Source organism: Heterocephalus glaber, unplaced genomic scaffold (assembly GCF_053883595.1).
Source record: "Heterocephalus glaber isolate CG9 unplaced genomic scaffold, H.glaber_assembly_v1.0 deba00001610, whole genome shotgun sequence".
NCBI classification, from domain to species: domain Eukaryota; kingdom Metazoa; phylum Chordata; class Mammalia; order Rodentia; family Bathyergidae; genus Heterocephalus; species Heterocephalus glaber.
Genome location: NW_028258381.1, coordinates 37,515,882 through 37,535,441, shown reverse-complemented (window position 1 = coordinate 37,535,441; position 19,560 = coordinate 37,515,882). Strand labels below are relative to the sequence as shown.

The 19,560-nt window shown below is 53.7% G+C and overlaps 1 protein-coding gene across 8 annotated transcripts in view; it reads left to right on the top strand.

Annotated features, from left to right (window-relative positions):
• Brat1 (BRCA1 associated ATM activator 1) overlaps positions 1–19,560 on the top strand; it is a 35,245-nt gene that overhangs the window by 8,913 nt on the left and 6,772 nt on the right. For 5 of the 8 annotated variants that reach the window (XM_004840415.3, XM_013070613.3, XM_087196495.1 and 2 more), the window contains 8 exons: positions 165–256; positions 425–546; positions 620–806; positions 977–1,050; positions 1,583–1,685; positions 1,801–1,899; positions 2,000–2,175; positions 2,503–5,044. In XM_004840415.3, coding sequence (XP_004840472.2) covers positions 165–256; positions 425–546; positions 620–806; positions 977–1,050; positions 1,583–1,685; positions 1,801–1,899; positions 2,000–2,175; positions 2,503–3,198 — 1,549 coding nt within the window. In that variant the 3' untranslated portion in view covers positions 3,199–5,044. Of the gene's footprint in view, positions 1–164; positions 257–424; positions 547–619; positions 807–976; positions 1,051–1,582; positions 1,686–1,800; positions 1,900–1,999; positions 2,176–2,502; positions 5,045–12,262; positions 12,282–19,560 lie in introns of those variants that run through there. The other 3 variants (XR_015445508.1, XM_087196497.1, XM_087196496.1) reach the window with 3 other exon arrangements.

Below are 19,560 nucleotides of genomic sequence, written 5' to 3'. Positions count from 1 at the left end.
GCTTATTCTCCACCCAGCAAGATACCCTGCATAGAAGCTGCTTCTCAGGAGGTGCCCAGCCCCTGGCTTTGTGCGGATTTGCCCAACTTGATAGGGGTGTTAGGGACACAGCCAGCCTGCCTCAGCCCAGTGCAGCAGCCTTCACGTGTGTCCTGTGTCCACAGTCCACAGGCACTGAGATCCCAAGCCTTCGGGGTCCTTCTCCAGCCCCTCGCCTGTATCCTGAGAGCCACTGCTCAGGCCCCTGGACCCCCAGGTACACTGAGTAGTGTGGGAAGGTAGAACCCGGATCTCTCAGCTTTGCTCCCACCTCCTGCTGAGAGTGAAGGGCGCTGGGGTGGAGGTGCCACAGCCCTGAACTTGGGACCTGGTCTGTGATTGGGTCAGTGACTACCGCAAGGGAGCTGTTCCTGTTTTGCTGCAGGCCTGCTGGATGAGACTACCCAAGGTTGCTCCATGACGGTGGACACTCTACTGTCTTCTAAGTCGGCCTGTGTGGGGCTTCTGTGCCAGACCCTGGCCCACCTGGAGGAGCTGCAGCCACTGGTAGGTGTGTCCCTGCTTGTGGCAGATGGGCAGCGGGACTGTGACCTCTGATGACCCTCCTGTCCTCCTGCAGCCCCAGCACCCCTTGCCTTGGCCCCAGACACTCCTGGTGGAAGCTGTGGTGATCATCTTGCGGCTCTGCGATGGCTCAGCAGCCCCCAGCTCCAGTGAGGGGTGCCGCCTCTGTGGGACCCTGGCAGGCTGCATTCGGGTCCAGCGAGCAGCCCTTGGCTTCCTAGGGACACTGACCCTGGGCACAAGTGAGTGACTGTGGGGTTGGGTGGGCTGAGCCCCTTCCCTCTCTATGTAGAGGTTTCCAGGAACTCTGAGGCCTTGTGCTCAGCCGCCTTCCCTGCTCCTTGAGGCTGGATGCACAGTTCCTGCTGGGAGGGAGCTCCTGGGGTGACTCATCCGTTTATGTGTGTCTCAGGCAGCTGGGAGCTGGTGCCACAGGTGTTTGCCATCCTCTTGGAGACCCTCAAGAGCCCCGCCTCCAGCCCGACGGTACAGGGACAGGATCTGGGCTCTGGGAGCCATAGCTGGTCCCCTTCTGACATGGGCCTCTTGGACATGGGTCCTGTGGACCCAGCACTGCCGCTTAAAGTGGAAGGCAGGCAGATGCCTGGGTCCACAGGGGCTGTGTGTGAGGGGACTTGCCGTTCCCTGGTGAGCCAGGCACCCTACAGGGAAGCAGGCTGAGTCCACTCATCCTACAGGGAATCCCAGAACTGAGCCAGGGTGGCCACTATGCTTGGGACCCAAGTTCCTAGAAATGTGCCTGTTTCAGTGGTTACAGACTTAGTGCCACATGCCACATGCCACAGGGCAGACAGTGGGCCTGGGTGAAGGGCTTGCGGGATTCTTGAGCCTTAAGGAAGAGGTGCCCCAGAGAGCTTGTGGTGTCTTGGTGCAGGGCGGGCAGGGCTCCTGGCCAGAGCTCTCCCCTGCTGTCTCCTGGGGCAAGCGCCAGGGCAGGTAAGGGCTCACCCTCCTACCCTCCTGCTCTACAGCCCATCTGCCCACCCACCTGCTGCAGGTTCTGAAGAAGGCCTTCCAGGCCGTACTCCACTGGCTCCTGGACTCACGCACGCCCCCTGGCTGTTCCGACCTCGGCCCACACACCCCACTGTTCCTCAGAGGTAACCCTGGCCCCTTGGGGGGTGCCCTGAGTGGAACCTCAGGGTGGAGGCAACTGGGGCTGAGGGTGGGGGGTGGTGACCCAGAGGCCACTTTGACCACCCTCTCCTGGCCCAGAGCTATTCCCTGTGCTGCAGAAGCACCTGTGCAGCCCCTGCTGGGAGGTGAGGGACTCGGCGCTAGAGTTCCTGACGCACCTGAGTATGTGCTGGGGAGGTGAGTGCCAAGGGTGAGGGTCTTGCTGGCCCTGGGTCCCTGGGCCACCTGGGCTGCCCTAGCAGCAGTGGCCACAGCTCCTTTGCCCTTTGATGCCCAGGGGAGGCCAACTTCAGGGAGGTGCTCCTTGCTTCTGATGTACCCAAGCTCGCCTGGCAACTCCTGCGAGACCCTGAGAGCTACGTCCGTGCAAGCGCAGTGACCGCCATGGGGCAGCTTTCCAGCCAAGGCCTCCAGGCTGCCTCCGATAGCCCTGGGCATCCAGAGGTCCAGCAGGTAAGAGGGGGTGGGGTCCTCAGCCATGTGCCTACCCTGGGAGGCTGGGTGTGGCTTGTGCGCTGGGTGAGTGGCCAGCCAGGCCCCGAGCAGCTACTTTGGGATTAGTCTGGGCCAGTGCTGGCAGAAGTAACCTCTGAAGTGCTAGGGACTTGGTGAACCCATTCGCAGGGGTGTGAGCACAGGGCTGAGGGCTGCGTGTGCCCCAGCACAGGCATGACGGAGCTGAGCAGCACGCGGCCCCAGCTGCTGCCCTGGTCCTGGGTGCTCATGTCCCTGAGCTGCTTGCTCCCTGGCCACCAAACTTCCCCACTTTTGGTCCCACAGGGCCTGGTTGGGGAGCTCCTGCATATCCTGTCCGTGGACTCGGAGGGGTTCCCGCGAAGGGCAGTCACCCGGGTCTTCACTGAGTGGCTGAGGAACAGCCATGCCGATGTGGTCCAGGACACGGAGTGGTTTGTGGCCACTGTGCTCCAGATGGTGAGCCGGGACCTGGACTGGGAAGTCCGGGCCCAGGGCCTGGAGCTGGTGCAGGTGTTCCTGGCCCAGACACTGGGGCAGCCCAACCCCTCCTGTCCCTATGCCGTGGCCCTCCCCAAGGTCACCCCACCCAGCCCACTCCCTGAGGTGCTGAGGACTCTCTGCCAGATGCAGATCTTTGACTTTGCCTTTCGTGCTTTGTTTGACTGTGATCGACCTGTGGCACAAAAGGCTTGTGACCTCCTCCTCTTTCTGAGGAACAAGAGTGCTCCCTGCAGTGGCCTGCAGGAGGCTGGGGACAGCTCTGATGTGGCCTCTGTGGAGGCCACCCTGGAGAGGTGGCAGGTGGGTGAGCAGGGCCAGCCCCTGGGGAGCCTAGAGCCCGAGGTGGTGCTGGCTGCCTTGAGGTCCATGGACCTGGAGGGCCTCCAGAGCAGGCTGGCTGAGAGCAGCGACCACGTGGAAAAGAGCCCCCAGTCGCTCTTGCAAGATGTCCTGGCCACAGTGGCCCTGCTGGAGGAGAATGTGGCCGACTGCTACTGAGGCCACGTGCCTGTGGGCTCCAAGCAGGACTGGCTGCACAAGTACCAGATTAGAAAACCCCACATTTTGATGAATTATTAAAAGAAATAGCTCATTTTCTACATAAAACATTCCAGGTCAATTTTGCCTTTGGGTTAAGCCCAGGCTCTGGTTCTGTTCTTCTGCACGTGGCTGTCAGGTGTCCCCCTTGCCATTCACAGAGGAGCCCGCCTCCCCACCCCCCTGTGTGCTCTCTGTGCCTTGGTGGATCCGTGACCCCTGGGAGAGGGCTCCTTCCTGGGCTCTGCCCGCCCCCTGCTGGGTGAGTCTGTCTTCATGCCACACTGATGGAGTTGCTCTAGCTCTGCAGTAGACAGTAACATCAGGTAGTGTGATGCCTACAGCTTCTGCTTTTCTTCCTCAGCATTGGTTTATTACTCGGGGTCTTTTGTAGTGCCATATGAACTTTGGGATTGCTCTTTCTATTGCTGTTGTAATATACGGTTTGAGATTTTGGTAGAAATGACATTGAATCTGTAGGAGACTTTGGGGAGTATGGCCATTTTGACACCATTGCTAGTCTCAACCCTAGAACTCAGGACATTTTTAATATATTTGGGTCATTTTGGTTTCCTTCATCCATGTATTAGCATTTTCAGTGTGCAGGACTTTCACCTTCTTAAGTTTATTCTTTACTTTATTCTGTTTTCCTTTGTGTGTGTGTGTGTGTGTGTGTGTGTGTGTGTGTGTGTGTGTGTGTTACTGGGGATTGAAACCAGGGGTGCTCTACCACTAGATACATCCTCAGCCTTTTTTTTTTTTTTTTTGGGGACTGGGGATCGAACTCAGGTCTCTTGCACCTGCACAGCAGGCGGTGAAACCACTGAGCTAAATCCCCGGCCCCATCCCTTTTTATTTTAAAACAGGATCTTCCTAAGTTGGCCAGGCTGGGGTCAAACTTGGGATCTTCCTGCCTCAGCTGCCTGAGTAGCTGGGGTTACAGACATGCACCACCGTGTTCTTTTTTATTCTATTATAAATGGGATAATTTTTCTCTTGGTACTGGGGATCGAACTCAGGACCTTGCACCTGCAAGGCAGGTGGCGGAAGCACTGAGCTAAATCCCCAGCCCAGTTTTTCTTGATTACATATTTTTATTATTATTTCAGTTTTTATTGGTACATGTTTGCAGTACATAATGATTTCACTTACTGTGGGGATTTGATATGTGTACCTTACACATCTTAATTCTTTTTACTCGCCCTTCCCTCTATCTCTTGGTGAAAATGGGATTATTTCCTTCATTCCTTTCTCACAAAGTTTGTCATTAGTGCATAGAGATGCTTCTTATCTTTCTACATCGATTTTTGGTGTCCTGAAAATTTACTGAGTTCATTTAGCCATCAGTCTTTTGGCAGAGTCTTCAAAGTCTTCTGTATAGAAAATCATGTCCCCTGTGAACAGATTTTCTTTCTCCCTCCTTTCTGGTTTGATGCTTTTTGTTCCATTTTCTTAGTCACTCTCGCCATGACCTCCACCGTGGTGGTGCAGAAGTGGTGTGAGAGGCACCGTCTTGGTCCTGACCTCGTGTGAGAAGCTTTGGCTCTCTTTTGTCAAGCATGATGTTAGCCATGGGCTTGGCCATGAGGACACTGAGTCAATCGCTTTTATACCTAGTTTGTTGAGTGTTTTTATTGTGAAGGGAGTTCAGTGCTTTTTGAAGGGGGTTCAGTGCTTTTTCTGCATCTGTTGAGAGCATTGTGTGATTTTTGTTTTTCTTTTCAGCTCATGTGTGTCACATTTATTGATTTGTATGTATTGAACTGTCATTGCATCCCAGAAATAAATTCGACTTGATTATGGTGAATGATCCTTTTAATGTACTGCTGAATTATGTTGGTTCATATTTAGTTGCAGACTTTTATATCTGTGTTCATCAGGGATATTGGTCTATAATTTTCTTTTTTGTGCTGTCCTTATCTAGCTTGGTATGAGGCTAATGATGGCCTCATAAAGTAAGTTGGGAACCATAAAACTAAAAGAAAACACAAGGAGCCAGATGTGGTAGCACATGCCTGTAATTCCAGCACTCTGGGAAGCTGAGGTAGGAAATTTCCAAGTTGAATCCTGGACTGGACAACTTAGTGACTTAGCAAGACCCTGTCTCAAAAAATGAAAAAGGTCTGGTATATAGCTCAATGATAAGGACCTGGGTTCAATCCCCAGTACTACGGGGCGGCGGGGGGGACACAGAGAGAGAGAGACAGACAGACAGAGAGGGAGAAAGCAGAGGAAAAAAGTTCCTTGACTTTGGTGTTGGCACTGCATTTTTTGGACATGACATCAAATGCAAAAACAAAACCTGTCAGTGGAACTACATCAACCTAAACAGCACCTGTATTGCTAAGGAAACAATCAACAAAATGAAGATACTGTCAATGGAATAGGAGAGCTTATTTGCAAACCATAGGTCCAATAAGGTTTTAATATTCGAGTGTATAAGGAATTCACACAACTCAGTAGCAAGAAGAAATAGAATAACCTGATTAAAAAATAAGCAGACTTTTTTTTGCCAAACACGACATTGATATATGAAAGGATGCTCAACATCACTAATTAGCAAAGCCACAGCGAGCAGGATACAAAATCAAAACCAATAGTGTTCCTGTACAGCAATAATGAATCCACTGAGAAATTAAGAAAACAATAGTTTCAAGAAAAATGAAATATTTAGGAATCAGCCTGCCAAAGAAAGTGAGAGACCTTTATAGCAAAAACTGGTAGCCTGAAAAAGGATATAGGACATCAGAAAGAGAAAAGATTCTGCTATTCCTGGATAGGCGGAACTAATATTGTGAAAATGGCCATGCCACCAGAACTGATAGATAAATTTCATGCAATCCCAATCAAAATACCAACAGCATTCCTTATGGAATTAGAAAAACCAGTTCTAAAGTTCATATGGAATCAGAGGAGACCTACAATAGCAAATGCAATCCTGGGCAATAAGAGCAAAACAGGAAGCATGACAGTCCTAGATTTCAAGTTATATTTCAAAGCTACAGTGATAAAAACAGCATGCTACTGACACAGAAACAATGTGGATCAGTGGAACAGAATAGAACATTCAGAAACAGCCCCAGGCATATTCAACCATCCAATACAGGATAAAGCAAAGGCAGCCTCTTTAGCAAATAAGTGCTGGGAAAAATGGCTATCCAAAGGCAGAAGACTGAATCTAGACCCGTATCTCTCACCATGTCCTAAAATTAAAGACATAGTAAAACAAACACTGTAATCTGCTGGAAAAATGAGATAGGTAAAACTCAAAGACGTAGGCATAGGCGAGGACCTTCTGAAGAGAACATCAGTTGTACAAGAAATAACATCAAGAATCAATGAATGGACTTATATCAAAAAGCTTCTGCACAGCAAAGGAAGCAACAGAATGAAGAGACAACCAACAGAATTGACAGAGGATTAATATTTATAATATATAAAGAACTCAAACTAGCCACACTCATAAAAGACCCAATCAAAAAAAGGCCAATCGATTGCTGTTTCCCCTGCTGTTCTTAGCTGATCTCTTGATAACAGCCATTCTTTCTGGAGTGAGATTGTTTTAATTTGCATCTCTTCAATGACCAGTGATGTTGAACATTTTTTCATATGTTTATTTGCTGTTTGTACTTCTGAGAAGTGTCTATTCATTTTAGATGGTCATTTTTTGATTGGGTCTTTAAACTTGGGAGGTCTGATTTTTTTTTTGAAGTTCTTTATATATTCTAGATATTAGTCCTTTGAGGAACAGTTGGCAAAAATCTTTTCCAACACTATGGTTTGTCTCTTCACTATGTTAATGATTTCTTTTGCTATGCAAAAGCTTTGTAATAAGTTGTTGATTCTTTGTGATATTTCCTGTGTGATTGGGGTGTTGTTCATAAAGTCTTTGCATACACCAGTGTCTTCAAGAGTTCTACCTATTCTATCTTCCAGCAGATTTAGTGTTTTTGTTTTAATATTTAGGTCTTTGATCCATTTTGACTTGAATTTAGTGCATGGTGAAAGATATGGGTCTAGTTTTAATCTTTGGCCTGTGGAAAGTCAGTCTTTCCAGCACCATTTATTAAAGAGGCTCTCTTTCTTCCAGTGACGCTATTTGGCTTGTCAAAGATAAGGTGGCTGAGTGTGTGTGGCATTGTTTCTGCATCTTCTAATCTGTTCCATTGATCCTCAGGTCTGTTGTTGTTGTTGTTGTTTGATTTTTTTGCCAGTACCATACTGTTTATAGCACAGTAGCTTTGTAGTATAATTTCGAGTCAGGGATTGTGATGCCCCCTGCCTTCCTTTTGTTGCCCAGAGTTGCTGTTGTTATTCTATGTCTCTGGTTCCAAATGAATTTCAGGATTGTTTTCTGTAATTCTGTGAGATATGCTATTGGAATTTTGATTGGGATTGCATTATAGCTGTATAACAATCTTGGAAGTATGGCCATGTTCACTGTATTGGTTCTTCCTACCCAAGAAAAAGTGATATCTTTCCATTTTCTGATACTATTTTCAATCTCTTTTTTTGAGAGTACTGTAGTTTTCCATGTAAAGGTCTTTTACTTCCTCTGAGGTATTTCATTTTTTGGATGCTATTGTGAAAGGTGTTGTTTCCCTAATTTCTCTCTCAGTGCATTTGTTATTTGTGTCCAGGAATGCTGTTGATTTTTGAGTGTTGACTTTACATCCAGCTATGCTAGTGAATTTGGTTATTAAATCTAGAGGGAAAAAGGAACCCTTCTCCACTGTTGGCGGTAGTGTAGACTGGTGCAACCACTGTGGAAATCAGTGTGGAGATTCCACAAAAAACTAAAACTAGAGGTCCCATTTGACCCAGCTATTCCCCTTTTTGGTATCCTCCCAGAAGAATTAAAAGCATCCTACCACAGCAGTGTATGCACATTCATGTTTATGGCAGCACAGTTTGTATTAGCTAAATCTTGGAAACAGTCCAGATGCCCATCAACTGACAAATGAATAAAGAAGATATGGGTTTTCTATACATTGGAATACAACTCTGCCATAAAGAAGGATGAACTTGAGACATTTCTAGCTAAATGGATGCACCTTGAGGCCATACTCCTAAGTGAAATAAATCAGACACACAAGTTAAATACCACATTGTCTCTCTGGTCTGAGAAACAAAGTGGAAATAAAAACCAAAGTGTATAATAGATAGAGAAATGAGAAGAAAATGTTCATATAAGAAGGGGAACAAGGAGTGGAGGGGAAAAGGAAAGAAGGAACAAAAAAAAAGAATGGAAGGAAAAAATAGAAACAGGAAAGAAGGGACAAGAAAAAAAGAATAGAAGAAAAAATAGAAAGAAAACAAATAGGGGAAGAGGGGTTGAAGAGTGAAGGGAATGGGAGAAGCAGTAAGATGTATCATGTACAGGTACAAATTCCCTTTGATGAATGTGATCATTATGCGTATCTAAAATGTACCAATATGGGCCAGGGATTTAGCTCAGTGGTTTCGCCGCCTGCTGCGCAAGTGCAAGGACCCGAGTTTGATCCCTGGTACCCCCTCCGCCAAAAAAATAAATAAAATAAAATGTACCAATAAATGTTTTGCTTAAAACAAAAAAACAAAAAAGGCCAATTGAAATGAACAGACACTATATGGTCATATGGTCCTGCCCAAATACATGATTCCGGGGTTGTCATGACAAGTGCCTGAGATTGACCAGTGGGACTCGTCCCCCAGAGTCTGCTGCCTTGTGGTGCAGTTTCTTTGGGTCCTTGAGATACCTACCTATCTATCTCCTGGGAATTGAACCCAGGGTCTTCACAGCTACCTCCCCAGCCCATTTTATTTTGAGATAGTCTCACTCAGTTGTTCAGGCAGGACTTAACTTGCAAGGATTCAAGTTCAAGGATCAAATTCAAGGAGGATTGCAGGTTCGAGCCTCCTGTCTCGGCCTCCCATAGTGATGGGCTTACAGGTGTGTGCCATTGTGCCCAGCTTCTTGGTTGTCTTTAACTGTGTGCTGCTCCACTGAAGTGTCCTGTGGGGTTCTTCAAGGTCTCAGATGTGGTGAACCCGACTAGGAAGGAGTCAGGTCAGGGCATTACTCCTAGGAAGCTCTCCAAACCCAGACTGCATGGAGTGCTTTCCATCCCCAAGTCTCTGATTTCTTAGGAATCATTTTTCCCCACTTTTGTTTTGCTCCTCTTAGCATCACAACCAGTCTTTCCTCTAGTCCCCTGAAGTTTGTGGCAGGATGGGGGTATGGGTAAATTTGGGTTCATGGCTAGGCTAGGAGGATGGCCCCTTAGGTTTGCCGTCTAAAGTGGGGAGGAGGGTAGGTCTGGCCTGGATTTTTCTTCCTCCTCCCTCTGGAGGCCACTGAACCAGAGCCCAAGTTTGCTGGTATTGGCCAACCCTCTCCGGGCAAAAGGACGCTGACCAATCAGGATAGACATTGGCTGGTATGCCCAATCAAGATGCAGCAGCTGATGTCAGCACTGTTGCTATGCAGATTTCACTTTCCAGTGAAAAACAGGCTGGTTTGTCTAGAGCAACCATCTCCCTGCAAACAATGAAAAATGCTGGGGATATAGCTCAGTGGCAGAGTGCTTGCCTGGCATGCATAGGCCCCAGGTTCAATCCTAGCAAAAAGCAAAACAAAACAAAAAAACCCTCAAAACCTAGATAAAATATTTAATAACCATCACCTTAGGAACTCTGAAAGGCTGACAAGACAGTGGGTCAGTGCCAGGCCAACTCAGGGGACATTAGATCTCTCAGATGCAAGGCCCTCCAGGAAGGTGTGGTACAGCCGAGGTCAGCTCTAGGCCTAGGGGAACTTCGAGAGAAAGGGGACCCTACTGTCCAGGTGCCCACAGGCAGTAGCACTGAACCTGGTCCTCAGAGGAGAGAAAAGACACTCAAACCATGTGGGGCTGAAGCTTCATTTTGTCAACTTGATTGGATCGGGAGCCATCCAGGCGCTTAGCAGAGCATAGTTATGGGTGTCTGGGTGGGTCATGGGGGTGTAGCCTTGGGGACTATACCTGATCCCTCACTTCTTCCTCTCTGGCACTCTTCCCAGCCACCATACACTGAGCAGCCTTCCACCCCCACACCCTTCCACCATGATGGTTCTGTTTTGGAGCCACCCAACCATGGACTGAATCTTTTGAAACCATGAGCCAAATTAAAACTCTCCTCCTTTAAGTTGTGGTGTTAAGTACTGTATCTCTGGGACAGGAAAGCTGACTGACACACACTACTTGCTGCCTACCAAGTGCTGTTTGAAGTAACACACTTCAAACACGGGTCCTCAGGGAAAAACACTGACACAATGGAGGCTCAGACCCAGCCAGGTACTTATGGCCACACCTGCTCCCACAGGTCCCAGGCCTTCACCTGCCCCATCTGTAGGCTGGGACAGTGACCCTCCTCGGTGTCAGTGTCCTAAAGGCCACAGGGGGCTGTATGTGGCATTTCTGTGCTGATGTCTAGTGCAGGCCAGCCCATATGAGACCTGTGTATACCAACATGGGCATTACCTTACTAACTAGTTGGCCCCAGGACGCAGGACAGGCACATGGGTCCATTTCACAGGTAGAGAAATTAAGGCAAGGGAGGGAGTAGAGACTTGGGCTTCTGCTGTAGCAGCTAATGCCATGGGCTTGAAATGGGAAGCCCCCTCCCATAAACTCTTCCACCAGGCCCTCTGGTCTGGGCTGTGGCACTGGCAGCCAGCAGGGCCAGACACAAGCCCTCAGTCTGTCCTGGCTCTCAGCATCCCTGGGGAGCTGTTAAAGTATTCAGCAAGTGCTGACTGTGTGAGTTGAGTGGCTGCTAGCCTGGACCCTAGGATGAGCATGTATCAGTTAACTAGTGCTGCACAACAAACTAGCCCCAAACAGGACACCTAGAACAACAGCCTTATCATTTCCAAAGGGTTGATGGGCCTACCAGGCATCCACAGCCCTGGGGTGGGTGTGGCTGACCTTGGCTGGTGGATTGGTGGAGGGTGGCTGGTCCCCAGTGGCCTCAGTGAGGACAGCCCTACTGCCCTCCCCATCTAGCAGGGCACCTGGGCTCACTTCCCTGCTGTAGCCAGAGTCCAAGATGGCAGGTAGAGGCATGAATATCTCTCAAAGCCCAATCTCAGGACTGGCCGAACTTGGTTTCTGCAACTTTCACTGGCCAAGTACTCTACCTTTGGGAAGAGCTGGTGAGTCAAGGGGTAGAGAATTGGGGTCACTTAGCGATTGGCCTGCCACAGAGGGGAGCCAGCACCATCACCTCATAGATCCAGCTCTGAGGAGGGGGTGGTGGTGCTCAGGGGGCCATTGATGTCCTCCCCAAGACAGGGCCTCCAGTGGGGTGGTGAAATCATTGGTTCACCTGCAGGACTGGAGCCCTTTATGAGCATGTGTCCTAAGCAGCTTTGCAGCCTCAGCCATCAGCCCAGAGTGGCTATCCCAGGAGGTTTGTTGAATGACTGAATGACCTAAGTCAGCTTCTCTACCAGGCAGCCCAGAGGAACAGTCCCAGAGCCTCCTTCTTGGAGTGCAAGCCTAGTTTGGGGTGGAGGGTGTCTCCATTTGGGGCATCCCCCCTGTGTGTGCCAGGAGCTGAGGATGGAGAAACCTCCCACCCTGCCCCCTCTGAGGGGACCCTCTTCCCCACACTCATCAGTTCCTGTCAGAGCCAAGATGTGTCGCCATGGAAACTGCTTGGCAAATGCTGGCAGGCAGAGGCGGCCAACAGCAGCTTGTGAGCTCTGGGTGCCCGTTGGAGTGACGCTTCAGGAGGGCGTGAACAGGCACGCCCGGCTGTGACATGTGTGTAGCAAGTGAGGACTTGGGGCAGCGAGGGTGGGCAGGGGTGGCAGGGGCATGCGTTTCTCTGTGTGTGTGTGTGTGTGCATGCATGTGCAGGTATGTGTATGTGCGTGTGTGCATGTGTGTGTAAATGGAGGGAGCTGTGCTCACGTGCGTGTGTGCTGGGTGTGTGCAGAGATGGGAATGTGTGAGTGATGCTGCCACAGCTGGGTGCTCACTGTGGTCTGGGCTCCCAGTAGGTGCTGACGAGAAGGGATGAGGCGGCCACCGTCCCTCCCAGGCCCCTGCCACATGCAGCCGCTGACCAGGTAACTGAGTGGAGACGGAAGGTGGGAGGGCTGCTGGGAGGAGGCAGCGGGACCTGCAGCCTGACCGCAGGTGGGAGTGGTCCTGGCAGTGGGCAGGAGTCCAGGGCCCCAAGGTGCGGGGCGAAGCCAGACTGCGCGGGATCAAGGTCAGGGGCCTTGGCCCACCGAGGGAGCCCAGCTAGGCTAGGGTGCCCTGGGCCAGCAGCTGGTAAGGCTGGGAGTGCGGGCGAGTGGGCAGGCTTGCTCTGTAGGCCGGGGGCCTTGGCGGGTCACTATTGGCTGGGCCCTGGGAGGACGCAGTGGGGCTGGGGAGGGGCACTCCAAAGAGCTGGAGGGGCAGGATGCTCCCTGGTGACTGGGCGTGTGGGTACGGAGCAGAGCGGGCCAGGACGGGGACAGAGGAAGGTTTGGGAGCCCCTGGCCCCAGGGCCTCTCTCCAGGCCCCTGGCTGGGTTGCGGGAGGGCCTCTTCATGTCCCCTTACCCCGCACTCGTGTGGAGCTCCAAGGCGCTGGCTCGGGGTGTCCCGGCCACTTCATCTGGCTCTGGCGCCCCCAAGACCCCCTGCAGCCTGTCCCACCCCAGTCCTGAGGACTTGGACAAAGCTGCTGGGCCAGGAGTTCTGTGACTTCTGTGACCTTGTGTGCCCACAAAGCTGTGGCCCGCGGGCTAGGCTGGGTGTGGCTGCACCTGAGCTTCTCACAGGTAGCCCCTGCCCTGGGAGTCTGTGCCCTAGGCTTGCTGTTCTGCGCTCTGCCTCCTCCCTGGGCTCCCCTGCCTGCTGACCACAGGGGAGGGGACTCCCAGGACCTGGGTGCGGCCCTGGTGGGCACCCTGGGCAGATCACCACACACAGAGCCTTTGAGGTCATGGGGATGACAAGGATGAAAGCCATGTGTGTGCCAGGCAGAGCTGCTGCTCTAAGCGGAGAGCTTGGCGCGTGCCTGGGGCTGCCAGTGCTCCTCCCTCGGTGCCCCTCCTCCTTGTGCAAGTCCATCAGCCCCGCTGCCCCTTGGGGAGCTGAGGGGTGGGTCTGGGAGGGGAGGCTGCCTGGACTTAGCAGCCGGCTCAGGTGGGTGGGACCCAAGTCTGCCCACCACACCCTGTCCTGCCTGGGCAGCCAGTGTGCCTGGCTCTGGGCACCAAGGACCACATTCATTGTGTCAGGTCCTGGTGCAGGGCCTGCGGGATTGTCTCCCCGTAGCCCAGAGCCAAGGTGAACCCTGACAGGCATGGCAGGCTGTGGGGCGGGCCTAGGGCGCTGCCCCCAGGACACCTTCGTCCCAGGAGATCTCTCCCAGGGGAAGAAGTGACAGGAATTCGCGTGGCTCTGACCGCAGGAACCCACCTGGGCGGAGGGAGGGAGGGAGGGTGACAGTGAGACATGAGTGAGACACCAGGAGAGACAGACGAGAGACAGAGACCCCTCCCCAGAGAGACGGCAGACAGGGATGGGGACAGAGAGACGGCAGACAGGGATGGGGACAGAGAGACGGCAGACAGGGATGGGGACAGAGAGACGGCAGACAGGGATGGGGACAGAGAGACGGCAGACAGGGATGGGGACAGAGAGACGGCAGACAGGGATGGGGACAGAGAGACGGCAGACAGGGATGGGGACAGAGAGACGGCAGACAGGGATGGGGACAGAGAGACGGCAGACAGGGATGGGGACAGAGAGACGGCAGACACAGAGACACAGAGAGAAGCCGATGGGGAGGGGGAGGGGAGAACACAATGTACAGAGGTGAAACGGGGAGACAGGCAGGGCGCAGGGACCAAGACTGCAGACAGTGCCCGCCCTGCCCAGCCTCCCCTCCCGCAGTACAGCCCTGGAGCCTGGGGGCGGGGCGACCCCTCTGCCGCTCGAGCCACACGAGGCCTTCACTGTGTGTGCTGGAGGGGGGATGTGCCCTGAGCCCCCAGCCCTGGCCCCACCTGCTCTCTGGAGGGAACAAGGGCACTCAGAGCTGGGGGACTGGGGCGAATGCCAAGCCCAGGTGGCTCAGACCGCAGGAGCAGTGCAGGGCCCAGCCCAGGACTGGCCGGGGTGTCAGGAAGCCTTATGGCCCCTTTACTGCAGCAGGAGGAGCACCCCACCTCCCCCAGGCCTGAGAAGGGCCCTTGGCTCCCCAGGGCAGGGTGGGGCCGAGGACCTGGAGAGTCAGAGTCCCTGGAAACCTGCCGCTCAGGAAGCACCAGGCAGATGGCAGGCGCCTTAGCTTGCTGTTGTATTGCAGGGGCAGCTGCTCAAGCTGGGGGAGCGGGGGGCCCTGGAGAAACTGAGGCATGGGCCAGGAGCTTGGAGGAGGGCTTGACTGCACCTTACCCTCTAGGAGTAGGTCCTAAGTCCTGCAGAGCGGTGCTGGGCTTTGGCCTTGCCCCTCATGCACTCCTGTCTGAACATCACCCACCCCGCCGCTCCCAGGCGCCTCAGGCTGGGTGCAGACACCCCTGGGGCCTCCATCAGCCCCGAGGCCCCTCTGCCTGTGGCACAAGCCCACCCTCCATCTCAGTCCCATCCTCCTCGCTCCTCACTCTTGTCTGCTGGCACTGAGGCTGGCACTGGAGGGAAGCCGGGTCTGAGCCACACAGAGAGGCCAAGCTCTGTCCTGGGGCCCAGCGCTTCACACAGTGTCTGCTAAATGAATGAATGCCCAACACCAGGGACCGTGTGCCGGGAATGTGCGTGAGATTGTTCCTAATCATTACACCCATCGGTGTGAACCATGTTCATCTTTTCCAAACTGGGTGAGTTCCCTGTGGCTGCCAGAATGCTTCACCAGAAGCACACTGGCCCCTAGCAGCACAAGCTTGACACTCTGGAGGCCAGAAGTCTGACAGGATGGTGTCCACGGGGCTGCTCCCTCTGGGGGCTCCAGGGCAGGGTCCTTCCTCTTCTTTTCCCTTGAGGTGCTGTCATTCCTACTTCCTGTCTCTTCTGGAGACACACGCGGAATTGTGGCTCACTCTGAACTCATCTTGAGGCCCTTGCGCTATCTGCAGAGACCCTTTCTCCAAGTAGGATCCCATTCTGAGGGTGCAGGTGGGCACACCTTTGGGGGCTGCTCTTCAACCCACTGTGGGGGACATCGAGGCATGGTGAGGTGAAGCAGCTTCTGGAGCACTGAGGTGTCTGGGAGCCCAGGGGTGCAGGGTCAGAGGATGGTGATGCAGGTGAGGTGAGGACCCTCCTTGTCCATCTGGCTGAAGGGACAGGGTCCCCACATCGAGGCCTATTTCTGGAATGGACTGTGGCATCCACTGGAGAGGTCTGGAGTCCAGCAGGGTGGAGGCCAGTGTGTCCCGTGTGCAGGAGAGGGCATTAGCCTGGGGGTCCGTTAGCCTGAGGGTCCATCTGGACGCCCCCACTGTGGGGGTGCTTTCCTGGTTACCAGGAACCCTGCAGGGTCAGTGGGGCAGCTGGGGGCCTGACACATGGGGACTCTCAGCGGCTCCAGCCTTCCCCGCTGGAGCAGTGGTGGGTGGAGGTAAGGGACAGGTGACCTACACTCTCTCCGTGACCATCAGGACACAGCATGGATCTTTTCCAGAGTTCTGAGTTTCCTGTCCCAAGCAGAAATGCACGGGGAAACACACGTGTCAGAAGTGTTGGAGCACATTGAGTCAGAATCTGTGTGGGAATTTATCCCAAGGGGATACACTGCAGCTCAGGTACCTGTGCAGATATCTGTGGAGACAGATTCCTCATCCCCGTGGGCTCCACAGAGGGAAACTGGGAAAACCCAGATGTCCCAAGGCAGCAAGTGACTCAGCCACGCAGCAGGTCGTGGCGGTGTGGACCATCAGGATAAAGGTGCTGTGGCTGGCAGCCACTGACAGGGAGGCCTTTGAGTGACTCAGCTGTCGGCAAAGTGGAGTATGTTGGGGGAGTCCCTTACGAACCTAAGGGATTAGTGGTGCAGCAACACATCTGTAATCCCAGCACTCTGAGAGACGGAGGCAGGAGGATTGCAATTCAAGCCTCAGTTGGGCAGCTTGGCAATACAGTGAGACTTTGACTCAAAATTTAAAAAAAGAGAAGAAAGGAGGGCCGGGGATTTAGCTCAGTGGCGCCTCGACTGCCTGGCAAGTGCAAGGTCCTGAGTTTGATCCCTGGGATGTAGTTCAGTGTGAAGTTCTGGGTTCAAGCCTCAATATTGCAAAAAAACCCAAAAATAAATAAATAAGTACTGTCTGTAAGGAGTGGGGTGTGCCTCAGTGGAAGAGCCCTTGCCTCCCATGCACGAGGTTATGGGTTCTATCCTCAGTCCAGGAAAAAGAATTTTGAATGTGGAGGGAAAAACATTGGCTAGCTGTCTGGCAAGAAATCAGGAAAGTGGCTGAAGTTAGGAGAGGGTGGATGATGGAGTCTTTAGCTTTTCTATTTTTCTGAAGTTTCCAGAATTGTCTACAATGGAGATTTACTGTTCTCATTTTTTAAGGCTTTAGGAAAGCTCTTTCCAGTGGCTGGAGGATGGCAGTGATGCACCCGTCAGGCATGGCAGAGGCGGTTCTGCAGAACAAGGCAGGGTGGGTGGGTGATCCAGGGCCCAGAGGAAGCTTCATCCTAAAGGGCACTTAGGGAAAGGCCTATGGGCCTTGCTGGAGGCAGATGCCACCTTTGCTCCATGGCTGGGCACAGGCTGCGCCACAGCTGGGGGCGACTCGCAGGGGTCCAGGGCCACACTCCTAGCCAGCCTTGGGGATGCCTGGCCCCAGCGCTGCCAGCTGTGGGCACTAAGAAGAGACTGCTGGCCAGCTGAGATGCCTGGTCCTCTTCCTGTGTCCCGAGCACTGAGCTCCCTACTCTGGCCAGCACCCCCAGTCTGCCTCACCCTAGGTGGTGATGCCAGGAAGGGGGCAGAGACCTCCTGTTAGCCAGCAGTGGCCGGTGGGGGCCGTCAGGGGGTGACTTCCACCTCCCAGAGCCACAGGGGCACATGGAGGGAGCTCCCTCTGAGCACAAACCCCACATCAGGCACCTTGGGGGCAGTGTAGACCCCCCATCTCCACCCCTCCCTGTTCCTAACCTGGCACAGAACCAGTGCTGCTTGCTGCCCAAATTAACTGCCCCCCACCCAATGGCACAATAGCATTGGCTTAGGTTTGGTGACAGTGGCCCTGGGTGGCTCTGTCCCCCTCCCAGTGCTGCCACGTGGACTTTCCTCCTGGGGAGGCTCCTCAGCTCTCTGTCCCTCTCCAGGTGGGCAGCAAGGGGGTTTGGTGGTCATCACGCAAGTGCTCCAGCAGGCTCTCCTGTCTCAGCCGGGAGCGAACACAGGCAGCTGGGCTACCCTTCATTCACCTGCTTGGCTTTAAGATCTCAGGCCTCCCTAAGGGCATTTCTGGGAACGTTGGGTGTCCCCCGAGATGTGGCTCCTCATACATTGTCCTCCTCTTCCTCCTTTCCTCTCAGGCACTTTTCTCAGTCCCGCCTTGTCCCTGCCCCTTGGGCTGACGTCACCCAGGACCTCTTGGGTCTTTCCAGCCCGGCGCTGTCCTCTCGGGTGGCCTTGGGGAGTGCAGGGTTCGAGGTAGGGGCTCGTGGGACAAGGAGGGGACCGTGAAGGGGTGGGGACTGACGCGGAGAGCATGCTCCAGCCGGCTGGCCATGGGGGAGCTGGGGTCCCAAAGGGAGAGCGGAGCGGAAGCCCTGAGGGATCGCGGGATCTCCGGGAGGGGGTGCAGAGAACCTCAGGCCACAGGGGTCCTCCGCAGCCTGTGTGTGGGGAGGGAGTGTCTCTGAGGCCAAGTAGCCTCACCTGGGGAAAATAGGACACCACGTCCATCAGCAGAAACAGCAGAGCAGCGGAGAGACTGAGCCAAACTTCAGCACCATCCCGGGTTTGAACCAGGGGTGCACACCCTTCCCTGCCCGGGAAGGGAACTGGGATGGATTCGGGGTTCTCCAGTGAGGGAGCAAGAGGAAAACCAAGGTCCGCTGGGGAACTTTGCTGGTGTGGTCTGAGCCCTCAGGGTCTCCTCCCTGCCAGTGGAAACCTGACCACTGCAAACCCGGAGCTAGTGATGGATAGCACGTGGCTGCGGCTGCCTGGCATTAGCAAGCGCATTGAGAACCAGAAGAATATGATTCTTGCCCAGGGCTGGCCTCTGTCTGGGCAGGTGGGGGAGGACAAGTGTCTGGTGCTGGGCCGCTGACCTCTGTCACCCAGCAGATCAGGCTGCCCTTGTCCGAGTGGCAGACCCTCCGGGAAGGAAGAGCCAGGACAAGGATGCACCCTCCCCAGGCAAGGAGGTGGGAGGGGACTCTGGCCAGGGGTGGTGGGCAGGAAAGTCACTGCTTAGGAACGGGACAAGTTACAGCCCTGCTTGTCGTTAGAGTATAGAATCCCCTCAGTGTGCTAGGAGTTGGGGTTCCAGAGTGGGGCGTGGCATGGAAACCAGGCACCGCTGCCTCCAAGCTGTGTGTGACCATGGCCAAGTCATTTAAGGTCTCTGAGCCTGTTTCCCTATCTGAAACAGAGGCACCTTTGTCTCTGCAAGATCCAGAGGCTTGAGTGATGTGGGCAGAGCATCCAGGGCTGGGGCACAGCGGCTCCGTCGTGAGGCTAATTAGGGGCAGGTGGCAGACTGGCAGGCCCCAGACCACAGCCAAGGCCCCAGATTTGGAGGTTTCTTTCAGAGCAGTGACCACAGTTGATGATGGATTGGTGGGTGGCAGAGGCGGCCAGGAGCTGCCCCACACTACTAACTGTAGCTCCTGGCCCTTCGGGGGACTGTGAGTCCATGGCAGGGGCTCCCCCTAATGACCCAGGAACACAGGAGTGGCCACCCAGGCTTCTCCAGAAGAAATGCGATCTAGGCAGACATCTGTGTAGGGGACCCCAGGGACAGAGAGACAGGAGACTTGTGCACTCTCCCACCTGACTTAATAGCCTGTCAGCCATCCCCTGGGCTGTGTTGGGAGGTGGCTGCTTTCAGACCTGCCTCTTATGTCCCCCTGAGCTCCACCTGATCATGTGGAGCTGGGCACCGCCTCTCCAAGCCCAGTGGCCGCCATGGTGCTTCGAAGAGCCATCCCAGGGAGGGCGGCTCAGCCGGAAACTTCAGCCCTCATTCTTTTTTTTTTTTTTTGGTACCGGGGATCGAACTCAGGTCCTTGTGCTTGCGCAGCAGGCAGCGAAACCACTGAGCTAAATCCCCGGCCCGCAGCCCTCATTCTTGAGACCCTGCACGAGGTTACAATTCCCACGGTGTCACTAC